The 17,071-nt window shown below is 37.1% G+C and overlaps 1 protein-coding gene across 1 annotated transcript; it reads right to left on the bottom strand.

Annotated features, from left to right (window-relative positions):
• Nucleotides 1-1,363: 1,363 nt before the first annotated feature.
• On the bottom strand, nucleotides 1,364-14,586 carry LOC108682049. Its single transcript, XM_018171153.1, has 6 exons — nucleotides 14,547-14,586; nucleotides 11,628-11,693; nucleotides 6,518-6,777; nucleotides 5,129-5,247; nucleotides 3,702-3,815; nucleotides 1,364-2,404 (listed from the first exon to the last, which is right to left on the bottom strand). The coding sequence occupies exons 2-6, from the start codon at nucleotides 11,655-11,657 to the stop codon at nucleotides 2,340-2,342; spliced, it is 588 nt and encodes a 195-aa protein (XP_018026642.1). The 5' UTR covers nucleotides 11,658-11,693; nucleotides 14,547-14,586; the 3' UTR covers nucleotides 1,364-2,339.
• Between the last annotated feature and the right edge of the window lie 2,485 nt (nucleotides 14,587-17,071).

Raw genomic sequence — 17,071 nt, 5'->3', positions numbered from 1 at the left:
TTTCATTAGAATAGTAATATTCACAGCCCAAAAGTCCATAGACGCTTTCTAAACTATCGAATATAAGGGAACTCTGCACCGTTCCTGCATGCTAGGAGAAACTCATATTTTCTTTCCATAAGCGAGTTGGTTTTTCAAGACCTCCTTGACACTATATGAGCATTGATGCAATTTCTTGATACAGATAAAAAAAAAGAAAATCTTTAAGTCAATAGGGCGTATGTGTGCTACAATGGATCTATATATTACCAAGTTAAATAATTCTTTTGCACTTTTTATGGGAGCTGTTTTTTCTTTTGAAATCAATTGATAGAAACGCATATTTTATCTTGTATAGTTTACATTGCGCATATGATCATTCGCAAATTTTTGAGTCTTTTTTGTCAGAGAAAAAGAGATTTTCATAGCACTATCAGAATATACGAACGCTTTTACGTAGAACTTAATCAAATTTAAAAATTATAAATTGATAAGCCCAGTAAAAGTGGGCAAAATGCCCACTTTTATTGGGCAAAAAACATACAATGCAAAATTCACTGGTAAATTTCGAGGATCATATGTTCGAATGGTTATTTGTACTGAGTCATAAGCTGGTGGTTATATAGAGGTCTTTATTAAATAAAATATTAAATTTAATGTCTCTATTAAAAATGTCTTTATTCAACCTCACATAGTCATAAGTGCGTGATCAGGCGGCGAGAAGAATTGGCCTTTATTGATCACAACCCTCCTGCTTCCAATGATCAGGTTAAGTTCTAGCTATTTAAGCGAGGTTTTATTGATGTAACTACCTCTTTTAGTTGTTGTTAACATCGCTCTTGAATACATTACGAAATATGGGAATATAATTTTAGGTAGAGGTTACAATTATTTATTTAAAATTTACATGGATACCGCCAATTCGTGAAACTCGGATCCGTGCTTTTGTACGTATTCCAGCGCATGATGGAACGCGAAACTGTACATGACTGTTGTTACAACGTAAGCAGTTTTATTAAATAACTGCCGTTGTAAAGTTTGTACGGCCTGATAGAAAATTTATTGGGTAAAAATATTCTAATTCTGTTTGTTAGAAGAGTTTTGATGTGAACATGACAGACGCGTATCTTAGTCTAAACACAGACAAATTACTGAGTTGACAGGAACGGAAGACGGAATGCAAACATCTTGTGATAGTGTAGGAGCACAAGCATGGAATGATTTGGATGAAATAAATTCTTCTGTTGCACTCTAAGTTAGTCTATTTATAGCGTTGATCCTGATCAAAAATAATAATTTTCGTCAAAAATTTAGAGTTTAAACAAATTTCACTCAGAATAATGTTGTTCGATAAAAATTTGAGCAAATGCTCATTGGAAATTGGATGCACAGCCTCTTATCCTGGTTCTACCTTCAGACGTTGTTAATGCGTAGCCTCTTATCCTGGTTCTGCCTTCAGGCGTTGTTAATGCGTAGCCTCTTATCCTGGTTCTGCCTTCAGACGTTGTTAATGCGCAGCCTCTTATCCTGGTTCTGCCTTCAGACGTTGTTAATGCGCAGCCTCTTATCCTGGTTCTTACTTTGGGCGTGTTAGAATTTGTGGTTATAAATCTTCGATATCTATGAAGAATTCATTAAAAGTACTTTCAATTATTTCGCCTTCAACTTTCGATAAATTAAGATAATTAGCATGCATAAACATTTGAAAATGCAATAAAATTAGCATGGCTTTACGATTGTGCTAGAATAGAGATGGCATAACATCAAAATTTCAGCCGCGTGGCCTTTCCAATGCTGTTGGCGACTTGTTTTCGCTTACCAGATAACTATTTTTTTTCTTTTTTTTTTGCAACTCCGCGAGGTATGCGCGGTAAATATTGCTCTAGATCCTGCATGACAATACCAGCACGGAAACTAACATAACCTACGAGGCGGTAACTAAATATAAAGTCGTGAGACAAAAAACTCTTCTCCCATGAACAAATAAGCTAATTGTATGGTAATTTTTCATGTTTAAATTAATCTTAATAGGATATTTCTTGCATGAACGCTTCTGTAAAACCTAATTTACTTGTAATTGAAGAATGAAGTATTTTTTATGCATAGTCAATAGACTCTCAAACCTAAAAGCTGTAAGGAACCGAAAAATAATCAAACTTAGTTCATTTGTTTCAACTTCTCACTTTCGGTCGTAGCTTGCTATAAAGCTTTCCCGGGTCAGTATTTCGTTTGCAAAGTTTACAGGAAATAATTAAAGTTTTCCAGTGGACTTTTTCAGGCAAATTTGTCAGCTGCAGAGGACTAGCGAATCGTTTCCTGAGATGCCTCCGATTCCTCGCCAGCTGCACGGGACAACGCCGCTAATGCCAACCTGCAGCGCCGAACCCAGCATCGTCCGCGTCTATGTCAAATCCGGAGCCCAGATCTGAAATAAAATTGCTTGTTAAACTTAATCTAAGATAATAGTTGTGTAACTATCGGCGGTTGAATTTCATTGCGTATTTGGTTCTCTATTAATCTGGTGCATGGAGATTAATAACGCTTAATATAATAACAGTATTATTCGAGATAACAACTATAAGTATTCAAAAATGAGGATTACATGTAAAAATAATTGCACGCGTAAGAAATTAAGCTTACTAACAAAATATAAATTGTAAAATAAGCTTAATACTTTGAAATTACCAGAGAAAATCATACACAAAATAAAAATTAAAAGAATAAGAGACTTAGTCGAGAAGTTTTTCTCCGAAAGCTATTAAAGCTCTTTTGGTTTCCATGAATAATTTTGTACTTCCCAAGTTCTTATAATTTCTTTTCAAAATGCTTTGGCAACAACACTCATATTTCAATATGGAAACCAAATCTAAAATTTGTATTAAGGAAATATAATAACAGAGACTTGAAATGACTTGGCTATAACTGAAGCGTTAAAGACTTTGGACCCAGCAAGACCATTCGATAATGTTGGAATAAAATAAAACCAGAGACTTTAAATAATTGTGCTATTTAGACAGAATGGAATATCAAATGCTTTCTTGTATTAAAAAACGGCTTCAAGATCTTTTCGGTTTTAAAATCAAAATATGAAAGTCCTTGTGTCGTTTTTTTAAATTATTGTTTCGTCTAATTAGCTGAAGCATCTGTCTGCGACCAGCATTTAGTGTAATGTCGGGGCGGCATTACACTAAATTGTCGGGGCACAAATTGAAGAATAATAGCAAAATGAATGAGATCAGGCTAAGCGAATTCTTTCAATGAGCAATGAATTTTGTCATATATCCAGCCATTTTTACTCTCGATAGTTAGTTATATTCCGTCATCTGATTATCAGTCGCTGTTTCCTGCTCTCATTTGAGCGATAATAGGCCATGAACAATCTCCCGAGGCGCAGGTCGGTGGCTTTGCGTCACTATGAAAACTTTTCAATCTGCTTCCTCAGGTCATACCCATTTCATAAGAGCAGCACTCACTTTCCCGTCGGCAATACAGATCATGTAATTAACAAGCAATCACTCTATACCGCCTTTCCATCAGGTCACTCCACCTCCTTTCCATCAGGTCAAACACATAGAAGAGCTCGTGGGAAGGACGGGAGATGCGTACTGTCAAAGTGAGCAGTACACTTGGCAAATGTAAACATTTGATAACAGCACACTAGGCAAATCTAAAAAATTTTACCCATCTATACGTACATATACATCTCTACCATCTCTATATACCGTGATGCACTGAAGAGAAGGATCCTCCCAATGCATGTGCAGGAGGCAGCTTCGTGTGTAGAGCGGCGCCCTTTAGGTGTACTGGGAACTTTGTCCCGCCGCTCGCCCCCGCGGCTGCAACAGAGAACATGTGATAGCTTAGGGATTAATTATGCAGATATTATTTTACACCTTAGATAATTCTGTTCAGAAGGAAATATTCTGTTACTAGAACAATATATAGTAGGACTAAGAGAAAAGCAATTTTTTGAGAACAATTTTACGCTGTTTTGCAATAATTGAACAAGGTACCACAGCAATCATGGCTTTTATCTCGAAATCTGAACGGAAAACTTTTATAATTAGTCGTTTTGAGAATCAAGGTGCAATAAGCAAGCCATGGCACTAGTTTAAGATCTGCAGATTTTTTTCATGGTATACGTCAGTCATTCGTGCCTGGTGCCCCGCTCCATGCATTTATAAACCCTTTGCTACCAATTTATAAGGAGCTTCATGGGCTTGAGATCGAGTTTTATTAACAGGGGATCGGGACCGGATATTTTGCACATGTTTTAAATGCTCATGTACTAAAGATTACAGCCTATATTTTATTTTGACAGTGCTTCCAAAGTTCAATTACAGATACTTCCAACCGTTTCAGGTCATTTTTCATGAATGTTAGTCACTTGCAGTAGACTTCAATCTAATTTATGAAAACAAACATGTAAATAACAATTGAATTTTTTTACGTTTGATTGTTCGAATGTTTCTCATTCACATTACCAACAAAAATTATCAAGCCGGAACCCTGCTCTTCAAACACACGTCTCCTATAATTGATTGATTTATTCTTAAAGCTTGATTCATGTATACCATTGAATGTATACAAACTTTTAAATTTCATTATGCGTCAAGATAAATTAAATCTCAACTTCGATAGTGAGTGAACTGAGCCAACAATTGGTATGTTGTCTTTATGAGTGCGAAGCTTTGAACTTTGATGTTAAAAGTCTTTCGATCATTTCTTTTAATGGGAAACTTACTTAGAATGCGCCATAAATTACGCGGATATTAAATATCTATTGATTTATACGTTTGCAGCTAAGCCACAAATATAAACATCAAGAAGCTGCCGATTATTTAAAATTTTAATCAAACTAATTTATTTCCCCCAAAAATTGTAGTACATGATATGCTGAAAAAGGAAATACATAACAAATTTATTCATGCTAATTGTTTATAATTATGTTGAATTTACGTCAAGACGTTCCAGTTGCCATTCATTTTTGGATGATATCCAGCACATCACCAAACTGCTACATCAAGTAATACTTGCAAAGCTCTTAAGGAATCAAATGTGTTTGCCTAAAGTTAATATGTCTCAACGGATATCGCAAATATGAATTAGTCTGGGTTATAAGTTAACAGATCATAATCATGCAACTGACCGATATAGTTATCGTGCTCCTCCTTGTCGACGAGTGCAAGGCGGTTCAGCTGCAGTGCCAGACGTCCGGCGCGACGAGCGTCTGGCAGGTCGTCTTTCTCGTCATGGTCGCGTGACCCGCTGCAAAAACACGTATAAGTTTATCAAACTGCATGACTTGCAAAAAAATTGTTGAATTGTTATTTATAGATTTATAGAGTTTTTTTAAAAATTGCACGATGAAAGAAATGGATTGTGAAGCATCGCTTACGGTAATTCAAAAAGACAATTTCTTTCTGCAGACATATTAGGTTTGTTAAGTTTCTAAAGAAAATTATTCAAGAAACATAGCAGTCAATAAAATTTTTATGTAGTTTTATTATGTTCACACCGCGACGTGGCGCCAACGAGATTTTCCTTTATTTGTCCCGCTTATGTAATTATTTGATAAGCGTTCTAATCCCTTCGCGCACGGTTTTCATTATATAATACACTCCTTTTCTCCGAAAAACAGCTACACAAGCACTTCTAATGCACTGATTTACCCTGACAATGTTTCAAGCAAAAATGATTAAAATATAAAACTTCTCATAACATCGCACTTTTTTTGGTCAATTTCATCAGGTGGTATATATATATAGTACTCAAAGGCGAGAGAAATGGCCGCGTTTCGCATGATTTTCCTCGCACACGCAAATGTCAGGGCACTAACACAAACACTGCAACTACCGGCACCCAGCCATCATCGTGAGTCGTGTTGATTGTGCAATGTAGGGTAACGTGGGGCAGCGCGCCCCCCACTTTTTTTAGACTAAAATTTTGATGAAGTTTTAATTGATACGAGGTGGTTCTTTGTTTTGTTTAAAGGTGCAACTAATGAGGAATGTATGATGTGAATTAGACGCCTATCCACTATACAGTGAGCGCTCTATGTAGTATGCCACTACAGTGAGCGCTCTATGTAGTATGCCACTACAGTGAGCGCTCTATGTAGTATGCCACTACAGTGAACGCTCTATTTAGTTTCGCCATGCAGAGCTAATACAGCTTTAGATTCTGAAAAGGTTAAAAGCCTTTAATTAGCGCTAAAATTTTCGAAAGAAAATCTCTTTTAACCTAAAAACGGTCGAAAATTTTTGAAATGGGAAGTATTTAAGTATGTGACCGAAAATCATCTGAACTGAATAAATGTAGGCTGTTATTTAATCAATTGCGTACGTACACCATGAACTGTTGTCAGTCTTCACATGATAAATCATTTATTTTCATAGAACCAATAATTGGCTCATATTGAGGTTAAACTATCTGAATTCCAAACTTTATATGAAGAAAACATAACTGTTTACACCAACAGAAATAATTCTGTAATCAAATTTTTAGTTCAGGAGTATATATTAAACTTTTTTCTTACTGAATAAGTGAAGTCTTCGAAGATGGAAAGATGGGGAATGATGTGTCGTGAAGTTTATGGCCAGTCAGGGAGATTCCGTGTAGTGGACTGCTGCTCAGCGACGTCGTGTCTTGCAGGGGATGACCGAGGTTGAAGAAAACTTGGTTGCCGAAGTCAGACGACAGCCGTGAGAAGCTGTCTAGGGTTGTGCCGTGCAACGAGTCGATCGAGAGAGCAGAAGTTGGTTGGGCGAGACTGGCACACAGCGCCCAAACACAGGCCTAGACAAACGTGTGAATGAATTAATGAGTACGTCATGCATGGGACAAATGAAAAAATGGATATTAGTCTTGCATTTTAAAAAACATTAAAAAATTATCAAGTGTCTGCCTTTTTTAAAAGTCAGCTGTTTTATAACGAACTGTAAATAATGAAAAGAGGAGTTTTCGGGAAATCAGTTTTGACGTTAGCTGTAGAAAATAAATTTTGATCGATCGGAGAGTTATCAAGCAGCTTCGTAACTAAAATTTAAGAATGTAGGAGAAGTAGCTGTGCTATTCATTTATAAATTGCGGCACAATAAGAAAATCATGTATTAATGGAAAAATGTCCCTACCGACGATGACATTCACAAGTGTCATCAATAAGCGGACGCGAAGTGAGCGTGAGTCTCCAACGTTTCGCATACGTTCGCAAAATTAATAAATCGATTCGTTTTTAATGGATACGTTTCCCATATTTATTACTTGCACATTGGGCGTAATACATTCAAGAAATAAATTTGAGGTACCAAATTTAAAATGGTTTTATAAGCTGTCAGTAAATTTGCTACCAGATAATTAAGACAAAGCAGGAGCCCACTGCCATAAATTGAAACCAGGCAATATTTTGTTGTTGGATAATTGAGACTAAACATGAGTTAAATGCACGATAATTAAGACTAACCAAGACTTTATTACCAGTTAATAAGTACTAAGCAAGACTTTATTACCAATTATTTAAGACTAAGCAAGACTTTATTACCAGTTAATTAGGACTAAGCAAGAGTTTGTTACCGATTAATTAAGACTAAGCAAGACTTTATTACCAGTTACTCAAGACTAAGCAAGAGTTTATTACCAATTAGTTAAGACTAGGCATGACATTATTACCGATTAATTAAGACGAAGCATTACTTTATTACCAGTTAGTTAAGACTAGGCAATACTTTATTACCAGTTAATTAAGACTAGGCAAGACATTATTACCAATTAATTAAGACTAGGCAAGACATTATTACCAATTAATTAAGACTAGGCAAGACATTATTACCAATTAATTAAGATGAGGCAAGACTTTATTACCAATTAATTAAGATGAGGCAAGACATTATTACCAATTAATTAAGATGAGGCAAGACTTTAACACCAGTTAATTAAGACGAGGCAAGACTTTATTACCAGTTAATTAAGACTAGTCAAGACTTTATTACCAATTAATTAAGACTAGGCAAGACTTTATTACCAGTTAATTAAGACTAGGCAAGACTTTATTGCCAATTAATTAAGACTAGGCAAGAGTTTACGGCACCCACGGCAGCTTAGCGCGATTTCACTCGCTGTCGCGGAGGTTAACAAGCGTTACAAAATTTCTAAAAACTTGTTCTACGTGACCTCTCCGTATGCCTGTGCTCCGATTTATAGTGCAGACTGAGGTACACACGCATTTCGTCGAGTCATTGAGCCTATCGCTGATACAGAACGATTGCGGTCAGATCGTTATGAGTTGAATAGGTTCTTCGTAAATTTGTTTATTATTCATGTAAATGATTTTCGTAGTCCTTGACACAATGCAATAAAATTTCTATTCTTAACCTTTTGGTTCATTAGATCTTGTCGTACTTGATAGTTCAATTGTCATTGTGCAAGATGCGATATTGACCCGGCATTTTGAATTTTAAAAGATCATTTGTTCTGGTGTTTACCTTTCGTAATAGTCAGGAATTCAATGTTTGTTTTTTATTCATCCATTTAGTATTATATGTAGTTATGCTAAATTGAAGCGAGTACATAATTAAGCTGGCGCTCAGTAACGCGTTTCGAATTAATAATGAATGTTGACTGCTTCAAAAACAAATCGAATACATCATTTCATTGCAAGGAATTTTTAAAAATTTTCAAGAATTCTGTTGCGAAGCAACATTCGACATGGATGGTTGAACAACGATATCATTTGTATGTTATTCTATTGGAACCAAAACTATACGAATATTTTGGAAACCAATTTGGGTTTTTTATGTGTTCGTGGAGGTCGACCAAAGAAGTAGAATGTTAATGCTTTCATTAAGATATGAATTGAATTGGCTTGAGAAATAGTTTCTGTAGCCATAAAAAAAGTATAAACATTGAACTGGACGCGCAAATCACATAACAACATACCCGTTAGTTTATACATCAATTTGAAAGCAGCTATGCCTGACAGGAACACATTAATAGGGCGACAAAGCGCAAATGCAAACCAAATAATTGTTCTAACCAAAATTAAATAATTTATCTACTTCTCTCTCGTTGTACTTTATTAATCTTTGATATAACGGTCTAAACTTTAAACCAATATTCATCAAAGCTGTACAAATTAAATTCGAATAAAGATACCATAACATTATTTTGTTAACATGATTTTACAGGTAGTTTTCAGAAGTCATCGTATCACATGAAGAAAACCTGATGCAACTTTGCTGACTATGCAAACCTTTGAGCTGATCATATTTTTGGAAATGGTCGGCAGCAGCATTTGTAAAGTTAATGGGATGCTACAATACTTGAATGCTACCAGTCTCACAATACTGGGATGTTACCGGTCTCATAATACTGGGATGTTGCAGGTCTCACAATACTATAAGAATGTTACCGGTCTCATAATACTGGGATGTAACCGGTCTCAGAATACTTCACAGAATATCTCTGCCATCAAATTAAAATTTATCATCAATGTTATAGTTCATTACTGAGCGGTGCCCAATAATGAATGAGAGCCATTGCCTGTTGAATGACTTTAAATTTGAGACAAAGTTCAGGACCTCATAAATGTAGTGCTTGGCCCTATAGCAATTTACGGGTCACTTTCACCGCAATTCTCTGGGATTTCAGGCCGGTCAACTTCAAGTTCATTCTGCTCGCAAAAAATACACAGATCTACACAAGTCCGACTGGATGTTGCCCATGAAACCAGCTCCTGAAAACCAATTCTCATTGGCACAGTGAATCAGGTCAACATGCTGCCCAATGTCAATGGAGATTAGGTGGCTCCAAGCTCACTCACCTTGAGTCTCCGGTAGGTCGTTTATTTACAACAGGAAGAGAGATGGACCTAATACGGAAACCTGAGAAACTCCCCATTCCACTGGAACGAATTCTAACTTCGATCCGTAGACCAAAACAGACGCGTATTCGTATTTGATATAGGTTTGCTCCAAGGTTGGTAACCGTGGAGCTCTGTTATTCCTCTTTTCATCATGAGGGAATTCGGGCTTCCTTTCATCGGTTATTAGATCTTTTCTTTTTGTGTGTCTGATTCTTGAGAGATAGTTGCACAAAATATTGTCGAGGAGTTAATTAGAGTATAAGTCATTGATAAAATATAGCTCGAGTTTAAGGAGTTTGTCATGAATTTCTGTCATGAAGAGGATGATATTTTACCGTATATAAGTGCGGTGGATTAACGCCTTGATGACATTATTTTTGTAGCGGGCATTCACTTCGAGCGTTGAGGTAAATGCCATTGCTTGTGGGCTTCTGGTATGCAGTCAACATGAAATTAGCGGTGGCTTGATATTAAAATCCAAGAAATAAATTTTGTTGTGTGTTCCGAATTCTTAAAGTGAATTTTAGTTCTGATTTGGAATATAATGTCTATACTTGAGTTGTATGAGGGACGAACGGATTGAGTAACTATATATATATGAAGCAAACGTCGACGCATCGGCAATAAATACAGGACTCTATATCTAGAAATTGGCTTCTTGGATCTTATTCTCCAATGTGATCATGTAGATGTTGGCACGAGTGACAGACAGACAGCTAAGGGACTTCTCACGCTGGCACCGTCCGTTTGAAGCTACACGGTTCCACCTTACTGGGTGAAAGAGAAGAGCACTCCATCGTGCAGGATCGGAACTCGACCAAGTAATGTACAAAGTTCATTGAAAATATCGCTGGCTGGACGAAGATATGCCTGGCACTTTTATCAAGGCAGTTCATCTTGTCCCGAATATACCGTGTGCATCACATACCACCTCCCGAATATGCTGTGTCCATCTCATGTCAGCCACCAAACGTGCTGTGTCCGTCTCATGTCAGCCCCTGCATATGCTGTGTCCGTCTCATGTCAGCCCCTGCATATGCTGTGTCCGACTCATGTCAGCCCCCGGATATGCTGCGACTCTCTTGCCTATTAAAAAAATGTCTTGTAGCTCCCCCTTAACAACTGAATTATGATGAGCGTCTTTTTTGGTAAGTTTAGCAATATTTATGCATTGTTAGGTGCTATAAATTTGTACTAGACTTTATCCAATTACTTTTTCTAATACTGTTCTGGCAGTCAAGGTTGAATGAGAACATAGGTCCTTGACAACTAGTCTATATTGTTAAGTTTCACTGTAGAAATTTTTTGTGTACAGTGTCGTCGTAGTTGACCTTACCATGGCAAACTCAACTAGAAAAGGCCAGCAGGACAGAATCAAAACGAAGATTCATCTCACTAATCTGAGTTTTAGTCGCAAAACTTTTATTATCATTACAAAAAGTCGATTGCTGGGTTGTTTTCAAAGAACATTTGTGTCAATTTTTTGCTTTCACATAAGATATATATTCTCCTGTTGACAAATTCAAACGCTTTCACAATATCGTTACGCTTAACATAGAGTGCAATCTCGAAGTCAATTGCTTTTTTAATTATGATAATGAAGAAAAATTCAAAAGATACGCAAAAAATTTGTCATAGGAATAAACGCGAAATCAGGAACATCGTAAAACACTGATCAAATGGAACAGCGACATTCTTAGAGCAGTTACAAATCTCATATATAATAAATTAAAAAATCAATTGTGTCCAGTGGACGATATGATTTCATAAAAACTATTGATACACTTACCAATATCGGAAGAAGCGAACTTGTCCACATTTCCAGATGTATTGTTTTCTTATTTTCCAAATTGTCCTGTTGAATGAAATGGATAAATAATTCATTATTCGCTTCGAATCACCGACATGTGGAACAGCCTCCCCGATTACACAGTTGGCGCTCCTAGTATGAACGAGTTCAAGAACAGACTAGATAAAGCTATGGAAAAATATATGTTCAGACTTGAAATGCCTAGCACAATATCGAACCCGATGTAAGTCTAGTAGCTGTTTCAAACTATCGTCAGTCATGAAAAGATCCGGTCAAATGACACGATTTTAGATGATCTGTGAACAAGGCACGAAAAGAAAAAGAATCGGCGACAGGCCACATCAGGCCTACACTTCAGCGCCGACATCATTATGTTATGTTATTAATTCATCATGCAATCGTAGTCGCCGCACATTTCCGTTACAATGTGTGTCGTCCCACAGTCGTCACAGCCTTCACACATGCCAATCAATGATCGTGTTCTATGCTTAAATTTTTGCTTATAATTTCATGTTGAAGTTCATCTCTTCCATGTTACGCAATGCGCGCGTACATCGACACGTATCCAACTAATTCAGTGCGAACCGTCAGCCAAAAAATGCAACTTTGAACTTCATTTATGGTTTTCTAGGTTATAAAGTAAGGTTTTAGTGCTGTTAACTGCAGCCTCAAGCAAAAATATGAAGTTTGGAAGAAAGTGTTTTCATCCACCGTTTCGGTGACTTAAGATTGAAACCAAATTCGAATAAAAAATTCATTTATTATACCTGTACGTGAAAAATTTGTTCATTGATTACGAACGAATAACCGACGTTTCAAACAGCACGCGGCATTCAGGTTTGCTTGATTTTTTCTGACCTTTACGGCAGGAATTCCACTTACAAATTTTAAATGGCCATACTACGTCAACTGTATGTATTTCGGCAGCAGCTTGATTTCCACGTTCATTGGCCCGCCACTAGTAAAATAGCTATTTTGAACTCCCTTACACACGTTCTAGTTCAAGGTGAAGAGCGAGTTGTGGTCTTCTAAGTGGAGAAAGTAACGGAAGTTATTCACGAAGGAACAATTCGTTTAAAATTTCAAGTTCTTGTACAGAACTAACGTAATAACTTTAAGCCAATATTTCGACTTCAAATCCACTAATTGTCATTTGAGCTATCAGAGAGGGGGATGCTCAAAGTCTTAGAAAACGTTCGAAGCTGCGTGATCTCATTTCTTCCGAAGAACGTATAACTCCGAGCGTTCGTTCTAGTGGTCGCATTTTATCTAGCATAGAGAAGCGGCGTACCGAGTTTTATGGTTTCATCTACGTCAACCTAGTAAGAGTTTAGTTCGGAACTCGCGCGTGCCTGTGACATGAACGTGACGTGAATGTAGTGAAAGGAGTCCACGTAATTGCGTCACGTTAGCATGCATGCTTGTGTATCTGTCGGGGCGGGGCAAACTTCATGTGGTGCAAGTGTTAAGCCTGCCTTGGGCCACTGCTTTCTTTCTTTTAACTTTCGATGATTTGAAAGAGTGGTCGAGTTGTTGTACTAATGATCCTAACTTATGGAAAATCACTCAAGAGAATCAGGTCCACATTTCAGCTAATGGTTCAGATCACACCCGTTCAAACGACTATAATTAAAAAAAGTCCGAAGTCGTTGAGCTGATCCGGTGAAATTTTGCATCGAAAAGCTCATGTACGAAAAGTTAGTCCGCAAAATAGTTAACGGCGATAAATATTATATGACATTAAAAATGTAGAAAAATAAAAGGTAAATTAGAGAAAAAAATATTGTAATAAAACTATTGTAGCATTAGTACATTTGAAAAACAGATGGCCTCAGATGTCGATCTTTAAACCTATACCAATTGTAATGAGTTCACATTTTTGTTGGGAGGTTTCCATATTCGTATGCGATGGTAGCATGCTTATCTCTGATAAAGCTTTCAATAAAATTCATCCAGATACCATTTAAAATATGGCTTTAAATGTTAATCATGCAATATATATTTGAAATCTCTATATCCTCTCTGAGGCTGCCATGCACATCTTTCCCATTAGGTTATTTGAAGCCCGTTCAAGCTTTCCATTTGACTTACAAACCATTATTTTTTAATTTTTTAAGCGCAACAGCCACCGATTTTTATAACAATCTGATACGAATAGCTTAATGCCAATTTCTACAAATATTTATATCCAAATAAAGTTGTATTTTTGCACTCTACCAGATGAAATGAGTTCAAATTCTTCCTAATAGCTGCAGAACAGCGGAGTCATAGGCGTTAGCTACCAGTTCCTTATGTTGTTGCCTTATGAATTGCTGATATACGTAATGCATTGCTGCCTCTATTCAAGTCAATGAAATAGAGATCTATACAAACTGACTGTAACTATTAAAAGATGTTAGAATCATATGACAATGTTATCAGGTAAAGTTTTATTTCTTCCGGCTCAAGATTCATTCACGTTGAAACCTTAGTGAAGAAAAAAATCTAATGTTATCTGTGGACATCATTGCCGTAGTGTCGGACACCGCAAATTGTTCGAGAAGTTGTAAAAATGCCGGGAAATATTGCTAATAATTTTCAGTTGGAATTTTTTGTTAGTATAATAACAAGCCATGAACTATGGTTGCATATGCATAGCAGTTACAGGTTATGCGTAATTATAACAGTTCGAATCATTCGACATTTGAAGTTCATAGTCATACAGTCGAAATTTAGTTTACTATCAGACACTCGAATTTACATTCAGACTATAGAAGTTCACAATTAGATGCGCTAAGTTCGCAATAAGAGACTCGAAGTTTTCAATGAGACTTGAAGTACACTTGAAGCATTTTGGATGTCCAAATCATACAATCCACAATACAGTTATTAGGAATTAAGACCAGTGTGCAACTCAACTAGAAAATGGCGGGCAACTTTTTGTTCTCGCAAGCGGCTCTTAGTGACCTCTGCACTGAACGATGTCCGCACTTCGACTGGTGACTTGCAATCGCTCTCCTCTGACCTCAACTACAGGCACGTTGCTTGCGACGTGCTGCAAGAAAAAGCATTCTCTGAACGCTTACCATAGAAATAATGTTATCCACTCGGTTGACCTGAGCAGGTCAAGCGGCAAGGACTGGAAGCCGTGACCGCTCGTTAATTAGCTATTGGTTTTCACTTCATAGTTGAGATTTAGCTCGATTTTTTTCGGATTTAATATTACGATTATAGCGTTCTAGATGGCATGAAGAAACGCACGACATTATGGGCTTCTGTGTGAGGTAAGAAACAAGGGAATTACTCGAGAATATTCTCAGCTTTGCGTTTGAGTTTTTAGTTTTGTATCTAAAATAAGAACCTTGCCATCTAGAGCCAACAATTAAGTAGTCCTCATCGATTTGTATCGATAATCATGTTTCTTTGAATATTGATTTTCTTTAGTTACGACCGCCGAGGCCTGAGTGACAGTAAACGCTATTAGCATTTAGCCGATAGATTGTCAGCAGAAAATATTTGTTATGATTGTGAATTATGAAGCTGGTAACAGCAATGCAGTTTAGAAGCGGTAAGTTAATGGCGAAAAAAGCCGCAAATCTGATTCATAGCAGCAAGAAAATTTCTCGCGAAAAATCATTATACAAATTAAGAAAATCCCTCAATAAAGAACTTAATGCCATACACAAAAGCTGTTGAAGATAAGATAGCGAGGGTTAGGGGTGGAATAAATTTAACACCTGAAAAAATATCTGGGCGAATGTTCAAATTAAAAAAAATATCTCTCTGTTCAAATTTAAGTTAAATATCTTTCTGTTCAAATTTGTCAAACTTAAGTTTGTCAAACAATATGTACAATAGTATGCGTATGCGATGACAATTGTGGACTATTTCGTTTACTTCCCGTAAGTATTCGGCAAAAGTCAAAAAACGTATAGAATAGAATAGAAGTGTCGGCGCTAAAGAAATAGGCCCATGGCCTGTTGCCGATTCTTGAACTTTTCGTGACTTGATTCACAAGGGATCCGGCCTTTGGAACCCGATCTTTCCATAGCTGACGATTGATTGAGATAGCTGCTGGACTTATTGCCTGGTCCGTAATTTGCTAGGCATTTTGTTTTTGAAGATGTTCATACTCGGAGCGTCAACGATGCTATCAGGTAGGCTGTTCCACATGTCGGTGACTCGAAGCAAGAAGAAATGTTGTCGCATGGATGTGTTCCAACGCTGTTTTTTTAGTTTATAGCCGTGGCCCCTAGTGTTGATTCTTGTTTCAAATTCTAGTAATCCTTCTGGGACCTCGGATTTATAGGATTTAATATAGGATTTTAATTAAATTTATTGATCGAGAACTTCTAGTGTGAATAATATGAGGAATTAAGATTACATAAATTAATGCGATGGGAAGTTTGGATGATGTTCGTTCGAATAATTAAGTTCCATTTACATGAGAAAGTCTTCAACTTCAGTCGGCATCCTAGCCAAATTGTATATTTTCGAAAGTTTATGGTCTTCTTCACGAGTTAAAAGTCCAGTTGTAAATATGTATAGTATGTAGGAGTGCGAAAATTGGTGGTGCACGGCTGCGCTCTCGATGAAACCCCCAATGATCATTGAATGATTTTGAAGACATTGCCGGCCGGCGGCCGGATTGAACTGAAGAAGACCGGATGCGGATGCCGGATAGGGTCATTGGGGAATTAGGACGATATCGTGAAGCTAAAGCCATGCCAAGTTAACTGCACTTGGAAGTTGAAACAGTAGAAACCAGTGACAACTAAGCAAACTTGAAAAGAAGCATTGAAATTGCAGTGTCCAGGAGTGACAACTGACCTGTATGGGGCCCTTTACGACACCTGAAAAAGATATCATCATTCATCACAACGCTGAAACCCTGCTGAGACCAGGTGTAACAACTAACAAGTGCTGGTCATAGTGTGACTACTTCTTCACCTTCAAGGCGGCTCAAGCCAGCCACAACAACAGCAATTTGTGAACGCCGGCGACAGTGTAACTTCATCAGGCAGAGAGGGGATCCTGAATACGTTTTGAGCTGAAAAAAGGTTCACTAAAATACGATGCATCTCAGTGGCATTGTGGCTGAGGAAACTAAAGGTTTTGGTTCTAAATATTCTTTTCGGTTCTAAAGCTTGGAAACGATTTCTGAAATAGAATATACCTCCAGTCTAGACTCTAGAAACACCCTTGAATGGTAGTATAAGTATGGTAGTACTGGTACAGCCGTATTTTTTGAACTGTTGAGATGATCTTGTTTGAGAAATTGAGGGTTGACTGTTTTGTGTTGTTCCTGGAAAGTGGAAAGCTGGAATCTAGATAGTATCATTATTATGCATTGATAATGCAATTGCCTCCTCTTTAATTGCAACTAATATGCTCCAGGTACTTTGATGTGAAGCTAATTACTGGCTTGGTAAGCACTAAGCAGT

This window comes from Hyalella azteca, unplaced genomic scaffold (genome assembly GCF_000764305.2).
Source record: "Hyalella azteca isolate HAZT.00-mixed unplaced genomic scaffold, Hazt_2.0.2 contig5528, whole genome shotgun sequence".
Taxonomy (NCBI): domain Eukaryota; kingdom Metazoa; phylum Arthropoda; class Malacostraca; order Amphipoda; family Hyalellidae; genus Hyalella; species Hyalella azteca.
The sequence above is the reverse complement of the archived record's forward strand: the minus strand, read 5'-3'. Positions and strand labels throughout refer to the sequence as shown.

Excerpts from the sequence above, each read along its gene's own strand:
- LOC108682049 (XM_018171153.1), bottom strand. The coding sequence starts at position 11,657 with ATGTGGACAAGTTCGCTTCTTCCGATATTG. Across the intron at positions 3,816-5,128 it reads GGAGCACGATAACTATATCG|CCGCGGGGGCGAGCGGCGGG; the intron begins GTCAGTTGCATG and ends TCTCTGTTGCAG. Across the intron at positions 2,405-3,701 it reads CTTCTCTTCAGTGCATCACG|ATCTGGGCTCCGGATTTGAC; the intron begins GTATATAGAGAT and ends ATTTTATTTCAG.